Consider the following 7,909-nt stretch of genomic DNA (forward strand, 5'->3'; position numbering starts at 1 on the left):
CCCCTTCCTGAGGCCTGAGCCCGCGAGGGGCAGCGGCGCAAAGCTTCCCGCTGGAGACGCCGGGCAACCTGCTCCGCGCTGGGAGGCTGCCCGGGTCCAGGAGGAGATGAAGAGACTCCGGATGGAGGGCACCCGCACCCTCCTGGGCTATGCATGTCCCTCTGTCTTCTGGGCGGATGCCTTTTCCATTCCTACTGCCCTCACTCTCTTGCTGTCCTGCCTGGCGCTGGCCAGCCCCAACAACTCCCATTGGCCTTCGCCCCCCACGCACCAGCCCTCTGCCAACCCCCTGGAACCCAGCCTCCAGGGAGCAGGAGAGGACAGCCAAGGAGAGCCCCCAGGCACCAGCTCAGAACCATCTGGCAAATGGTTCCCCAGAGTCATACCTGGCAATCCTCCTCCTGGGCACCTCAGGGCCCCCCAGAGCTGACTCCATCTCCTTTTGGTCTCCACTTTGCACTTTCTCTGACAGGCTGGTCTGTTTTCAGGGGGGAGCACACCTGTGGGCACAGCTGTAACTTGTCGGCCTCATGTAGTCATTCCCTCCCAGTTCCCTTTGCAAGGAGTGCCCTCACCCCCTCTCACCAACCTATGCCCTGGGTCTCTGGCTCCCTGCACACACAGCCCAGCTGCCTCCAGCCTGCTACCTCCCCTGTCCTTAGCCTCCCACAGCCTCTGTCCCCAGTGTGGGTAAGCCACTCTCCCACGAACTGGTCCCATGCCTAGTGGTGTGCGTGCTTGACCTGATGCACCTGTCCAATCCCCCACCTACGCCGGAAGCCCTGAGGAGCAGAACGCTAGAGGCAGTGCCAACACAGCCTTGGGGTCACACAGACCTCACCTCAAATGCCAGGTCTGCCTCTACTAGCTGTGTGACCTTGGGCAATTTCCTCAGCTCCTCCAGGCCTCAGTTTCCCCATCTGTAAAACGGGACAGTGCATAGTTGTACAGATTGTCCTCCCATATAAAGCTGCCTACACACAGTCTCCTCAGAGGACAGGCTGGGTTTTTGTTTGGTTCACTGTTCCATTCCCAGAGCCTAGCACAGCAGTCATCCTTCCCAGTAGGGCATTGGATAAATATTTGAATGAATATTGTTTTGATGATTGAATGGATTCATCTGTTTTACACCTTTGGGTGCTCCTGACTTTGCCTTGGACAGTCTCTAGACCAGCCGTGGGCAAACTACGGCCCGCGGGCCGGATCCGGCCCGTTTGAAATGAATAAAACTAAAAAAAAAAAAGACCGTACCCTTTTATGTAATGATGTTTACTTTGAATTTATATTAGTTCACACAAACACTCCATCCATGCTTTTGTTCCGGCCCTCCGGTCCAGTTTAAGAACCCATTGTGGCCCTCGAGTCAAAAAGTTTGCCCACCCCTGCTCTAGACACATGGACAGGTTCACCTGCAGGATCTCTGCTCTGAGGGTTCTGCATTCACAAAACTCCCAAGACAAAGACAAAGTCGCAGGGCATGACCCCTGGAACAGAAGGGACTACGGCTCTGCTCCAAGCAACTCTATGCCTCTGGGCACCTCACCTCTCTAATGGGAGCAGCAGCCCCAGGGGCCCAAGGTCCTTTTTGGCTCTGGCCCCTCAGGTCCCCCTCCCCCCTTAGGCCTCTGACCCTCTCTTACCCTCCCCCATCGGGCCAGATCAAGGCACCTGAGTGGTCATCATCCATCAGGGATCTCCTGGAAGGAAGCCCAGGGGCCTAGGGTTGGTTTGCTGCCAAGGTTTCAGGTCCCCATCAAAGAGAGGGAGTGGATTTGGTTTCTGCCCCAGGTAAAGGCAGGCTCAACCCGATACCTTATTTGAGGGCATCAGGGAATGCAAAGGAGCTGGGACAGGGATCAGGAACAAGCGAGTGGGATCCCGGAGAATGCTCATGTTATGGGACAGGGTGGACCTGTCCACTGAGAACAGACCATGGTGAGGACTGGGCCGGCCAGAGTGGCTGCAGGAGGGCACACAGGTCTTGTTCTTCCAGCTGCTGTTTAACCACTACCGGGTCCAGCCCCACCCAGGCTCAAGGAACCAGCCAGGGCCAGGCCACAGCCCTGTCATTCACAGGCCTCACCCACCTGCCTTGACTCAACGGGTCCCACCACCGCTTCCCACCCACTAGGGTGGGGGCACTTTAAGCAACAGGCCTGGACGACAGGATTGCAGAAAGAATGTAAGAGGCCCAGCCCGGGACCGCCCTGCACAAGTCCTTGACCTCCTACGTGACCTTCCTTCTTCATAGGCCTCTGGACAAGGAATGCCCGGTTGACTCGGTGCAGACAGATGGCAACAGTCATGAACCTGACTTCAGCATTTTATAATGATGTGACCCAGACAACTGAATTTCTCTCCTCCTGGGGAGTCTAACCTGCCTGCTGGGGCTCACAGCAGATAGTGGGTACGTAGCACCTTACGCCCTGCTCAGCTCCCAGCACGGCCAGGAATGGTGCTTTCCTCCCCTGGCAGGGCAGCCGAGCCCAGACCGTGCCACCCATCACCCCACAGGAACCACCACGCCCTAGGACTCTGAAACCTTGGGCGAGAAGTCGCTTTGGCTAGCTGTGGCCCACCCCTCCCAGCTTCCCACCATCGATTGCTCAAAACCCCAAGCCAAGCCTGAAGAGGAAAGTAAACAGACACGCAGGGCTTTGGTGTGGAGTGGAGCGCACAGAAGGAAAACATTAGGAGCAGAGAGCAGTTAGACGTGTCATCCAGTCCAGCAACCCCACGCTGGCTCCAGAATCAAAACAGCCTGCACACAAGGCCACATCCAGCTCCCATCTCTGGTTTCTCCCCACAATCAGGCCCCACCCTGGTCCCTGTGACGTTGGTGTTCTCTCTCCCTCTCTGCCCTGCTAGTCAGACAGCTGCCTAGTCCTGGGGGCTGCTCAGTGCTGCCTGAGACCTGAGGCCCTAGATCTTAGAGATAATCATGATGCTTTTCCAGCCTCCCCTTCTCCCCCCCGCCCCCCCCCCACACACACACTCACATCCCACCTGATTCAGCACAGCCCCTGAAGAATGAATTCCCACAATCCAGCCCTCTCTCACCATCACCACCCAAAAGGAGTGCAAAGCAAGGTCCCCTTATCCACATTTATTTTACATTCTCTTCCAGAGGGGACCTGAGGGCTGGGGGGAGCTGGGGAGGCAGGAGGGCCCAACCTCTGAGGCCCGACCTTCTGGGCACTACAGTAGCAGGTCATATGCACAGCCCAGGCCCAGGGCTTGGCAGCTTTTGGGAAAAGGGGGCCTTCAGGTAAGACCTCTTGCCAGGCCCCAAGTGCTAAAGACGGGCTGCGCCCACCCCCACCCCACTCCCAGGCCCAGCTGGAAGCAGGAAGGCAAAGGGGGCAGCAGACCAGCTGGAGTGACAGGGGAGGAATCCCCTGCGGGCGGCCTTTGGTCTCTATGAGGTTAGGAAGCTGCTCCTTGTTAGAGGAACCCCATGGGGGTGAAGCTGGGAGCCAGTCCCTGTTAGAGGAAACGCCACAGCAGGGTGGGGGTGGGGGCCTCGGGGGTCTGGTCTCAATAAGGCCGGGAAACAGTCTCCACTTCAAAGCAGACCTCTGTATTTGGGGAACTGGGTAGGGGAGGAAATAAAAGGACTGTGAGAGGAATGCTTGTGAGCTGTGGGTGGGAGTCAGTCCAGGGGGCTTCGAGGGGGCTCCAAGGGAAAGGCTGTTGGGTTGTCTGCAGATGCCAGCAGCCAGGTCCTGGGGAGGAAGATGCGGGAAGGGGGTCCTCTCTCCCTCTGAGAAGAGCTACTGCTCTCCACTCCATCCTGGCCGGGCTCTGAGTTGCCATGGAGACCTCTCACACCGGAGCTACATAATTTCCAGGGAATGTCCCAAATTTCTGGGTCCTCCGGGAGACACCTGAAAGAGGAAAAGACAATGATCATTCCCACACTTGTTTTTAAAATAGGAAAGATGAGGGCCCTGTCCCCTGCTGGCAGTGGCCAGAACTGCAGGTGGAGTCCATGTCCCAGGGAGGGAGGAATTGTCTTCCCCATTCCTGCCTGCTAGTGGCAAAAGCTTAGGTAAGCAAAGCTACACTTGCTAAGTTCCATAATGACCCACCAATCTGAGCACTCAGCAACTGTGGATAACTGCACACAGCTCAGAGTAACTCCACCCTTCCTTGGGAAAGCAAGGAAGCAGGAGGGCGAATCATGGAACCTAAATCCGTGGGCATCTCATTGGTCTAGTATGAGACCCTCGTTTTAGAGAGGGGGCAAATGAGGCCTAAGAGGCCAAGTGAATTCCCCCAAAGCACTCAGCTGTTTAGGGGTAGAGGTGGACCTAAAATTCAGGCCTCTTGTCTACCACCCCCCGCCCCCAAAAACACACCTGTGTCCTGGGGTGGTGAAGGGGGAATGCTAGGAATACGAAATTAAAGTCCTGGGCCTTCCCTTCCTGGCCCGCTGGCATCCTGATTTCCTTCTGAGTAGCCCATGCCCACCTTGTACGCAGGCCTTGCTGATACTGTTCCCCTACCTGGAGGGCCTCTCTTTCCTGCTCTGCCACCCTTCAAGGCCCAGCTCCCACACATCCTCCAGGAAGCCTTCCCTGACTTGCACTGCCCACCATGATAAGTCACATGTGGCCACTGAACATTTAACCGGTGTTAGTGTGACTGAGAAATTGAACTTTCTAAACTTTTCCTCTAAAAGCACATGAGGCATACACCACAAAGGTGGTGCTTTTCTTCTTGTCTATATAAATTTGCAAAACGTCGATAGTTACAAAGACATTGAAAAGCAGACGTGTACAGAGTAAAATGAGAATGTGCCCCAAACACACCTCTCTGAGGTAAGGACATTAACAGGTTAGGACTTCAGAATCACTGGTATGGCTGAAGCCTGGTCACCAGTGAGGTGCTGGGGTTCCGGTGAGAAAGGATGGGCTGCCAGGTCAAGGGACTGCCCCTGAGGCCACCCCGGCCCAGGCAACCCCCCAACACTGCAGGCCTCGCAGCCTGCTGCACGGCACCCTGGCTGCTCACTGGTCTCTGAGGACGGCCCAGCCTCTGAAGCAGAGGCCTGGACAGGGCCTGCCCACTGGGGAAGCAGGCCACGTGAAACCTGCTGGTTGGTCACCTTGAACCAGGCCAAGGCCAGCTGGAGGCTTCCTGCTTTAGTCCTTTGCTGGAGCTGCCCTTGGAACCAGCTCTGAGGGCCGGGATCTCTCTCTCCTTTTGGTGGAAAGCGGCTGGGGAGCTAGCTACTAACCCGGGTGGGAGTAGGGGATACTCAGGTGTGAGACTTGGTCCAAGTCTGAACTGACTGACAGTGACCTGGGCCTCATCCCTCTTTGAGGGATGAAGGCAACAACAGAAGTGCTGGCTCTGGGGAATCAACCAGGCCAGAAGGTGTATGTGCTGGGTCAGGCCATGACTCTGTGCTGAACCAATATCCCCACCCCCCAGAGACCCTGAGATACCTGCTTCCAGCCTGCCCCCAGCCCATCCCTCCAGGACCCCGATACACCTGCTTCCAGCCTGCCCCCAGCCCATCCCTCCAGGACCCTGAGGTACACGTCCTTCTAGCCTACCCCCTAGCAAGCCCCCCAGCCACACATACCCACAAACCAGCCGTCGTCACACTGCTGCATGACATCCACCCGGTCCCCCTCCCGCAGCTCCAGCTCATCCTCGTTCTGGGGCCTATACTGGTATACTGCCCGGTACCTGCAGGAGACATTGTCATGGCAACCACCAGAGCCCTCACCCCTTCCAGAGACCAGACCCAGAGTCTAAACCCAAGTGTTGCCACATCCTATGACTTTTCCAGGGTTTCTCTGTGCTCCCGACAGCCTTGGCCCAGCTCCGGGAATGGCAGCTCTGCCTGGCTCTAGTGCATTCTTCTCCAGGCCTGCTCCCTGCCCTCCAAGCCCTAACCACCCAAACCCTGCCTCCTCGGCGCTCCCAGTGCCTTCAAGTCTGTTCTCCCAGTTCCCACACCTCCACGCAATGATCTCAGGGCTGGGAACTGAGGAGACTGGGGCTGGGGGCTGAGGGAGGAGGCCGCAGGGCTGACAGGGACAGGTCAGGAGCACTGTAGACAAGTAGCCCCACCTCGCCACCAAGTCACCCGGAAGCACAGCAAGAGCTAGTGCTACCTTATCAGGAGTTTCCCAGTTCCAGCCTGTCCCTAGCCCACCCCTCCAGGACCCTGATACACCTGCTTCCAGCCTGCCCCTAGCCCACCCCTCCAGGACCCTGACACACCTGCTTCCAGCCTGCCCCGAGCCCATCCCTCCAGGGCCCTGACACACCTGCTTCAGCTGGTTAGAGAGTTGTCCTAATATGCCAGGGTTGTGGGTTTGATCCCAGATCAGGGCACATACAAGAATCAATCAATGAATGCACAAATAAGTGGAACAACAAGTTGATGTATCAGGGTCCTGGAGGCTAAGGGGGTCGGTGTGCTCAGCACTGCCTGATGCAGCCCCCACCCCTGACCAAGCTCCCGCAGTCGGTACTCACGGGGTCCAGTTAATCTGAGTGGTGGTGTGGGAGGAGGTCCCCAGGTCCACAGCACGGCTGGAACCTCCAGGATGGGACAGAGAAGACCCAGGGGTGCTGAGATTCTGGGGTCCACAGGAGGAAAGGTGGGCAAAGGCAGCATGAGAGGGAAGAAGTGAAATGGCCCTCCTTCCCCAGGCAGCACTGCCCCCTCTGCTCATCTGATCCTGTCCCCACGGCACAGGGGGTCTGTGACATTTCACGTCCCAGGTGGGGCAGGTGGCTGGTTTCTGAACCCTGTGGACAGCGGGGAGGAGCCCGCCCGGCTGTGCCTGCTCACACTGGTTTGCTGAGTGAAGAGATGACTGCGGGAGCAAACGGGCTTGTTTGTGAGCCCTCGGGATGGGGACCAGTGACTCTCCTTAAGAATAAACTTGTAGTTCAAACCCACCCAGCTACCCTCTGTAGTGGGAATTATCATCCTCATCCGCAGGTGAGGAACATTCTACCAGTGAGAAGACCCACATCCAGAGACAGTAAGTGATATGCCCAAGTGTAGGGCACAGCCTCGGACTGACCTGTTGGCAAAGCCAAAACAAGTCCCAGCTTAGAGGGCACAGCCCTTTTAGCATAATTAGGCTTGACCTTATGACGCTCCCTAGATCTTCTCTGGGTAGCTAATGGGCTGAGGGAGGTGCAGCAAGTGCTGCCAAAACAAGTGAAACTCACAAGAACATTGTAACTATGGTGACCACTACCTTGTTTACCTCTGGCTATAAAATAAAGGCTCAGCTTGCCTCTGGATCTCTCTCTGTGGCCTCAGCCAGGCACAGGAAGATCCACCTAGACCCAGCTTATTCTCTCTGTCTGTCTTTTCTTCATCCTTCACTGCCCTCCCTCAGGCTTGCGAACCCTTGGCTGAGCTGGCCTGGCACACTCAAGGTCACAGCAGGGCCCAGCAGCCCACCCCCCAGGCTCCTGGCCCTGCCCTGTGCCCGAGGCTGAGAGGGACAAGTCACAAAAGTGGAGTCTGAAGGGTCAGGAGGCTTTGGGGCCCCACCGAGGGCCGGCTGCCTATCCTATTCTCCCTGCAGCTCGAGGGCCGGAACCAACTGGAGGGCTCATAGGTCCACAAGGCCAGGGTGGGGCTGCCATGCCAGGTTCTGCCCAGTCACCCACCCACCAGTCTGTCCGGGGGCGGTCTGAGCACAGGAATGGGGGGTACGGGGTAGGGAGCGGGGATCAGCTCTCCACCTGAAACAGGTCATCTTACCTGGGTTTGGGATTTGGGCTCCTGGGCCGGGAAGGAGAAGCCGGTGCGGCGGGGGGAGGTCCGGCCCCCCCAATCGGTGGGATCAGATGGACTGCGTGGTGTTACCGGGGAGCTGGGGTGACGGGCAGCCAGCCGGGCGGCGGTCATGCTGGGAGACGC

At 57.5% G+C, this 7,909-nt stretch overlaps 1 protein-coding gene across 1 annotated transcript in view; it reads right to left on the reverse strand.

Annotated features, from left to right (window-relative positions):
* Window positions 1-3,728: 3,728 nt before the first annotated feature.
* SORBS3 (sorbin and SH3 domain containing 3) overlaps window positions 3,729-7,909 on the reverse strand; it is a 24,675-nt gene continuing 20,494 nt past the window's right edge. Inside the window, exons 19-22 of the mRNA XM_014538303.1 lie at window positions 7,751-7,909; window positions 6,499-6,602; window positions 5,594-5,700; window positions 3,729-3,887 (exon numbers count right to left, since the gene is read on the reverse strand). Of these exons, the coding sequence (XP_014393789.1) occupies window positions 3,826-3,887; window positions 5,594-5,700; window positions 6,499-6,602; window positions 7,751-7,909 (432 nt within the window). The 3' untranslated portion in view covers window positions 3,729-3,825. The remainder of the gene's footprint in view (window positions 3,888-5,593; window positions 5,701-6,498; window positions 6,603-7,750) is intronic.

The sequence above is a fragment of the Myotis brandtii genome, unplaced genomic scaffold (genome assembly GCF_000412655.1).
Source record: "Myotis brandtii unplaced genomic scaffold, ASM41265v1 scaffold19, whole genome shotgun sequence".
Classification (NCBI taxonomy): Eukaryota; Metazoa; Chordata; class Mammalia; order Chiroptera; family Vespertilionidae; genus Myotis; species Myotis brandtii.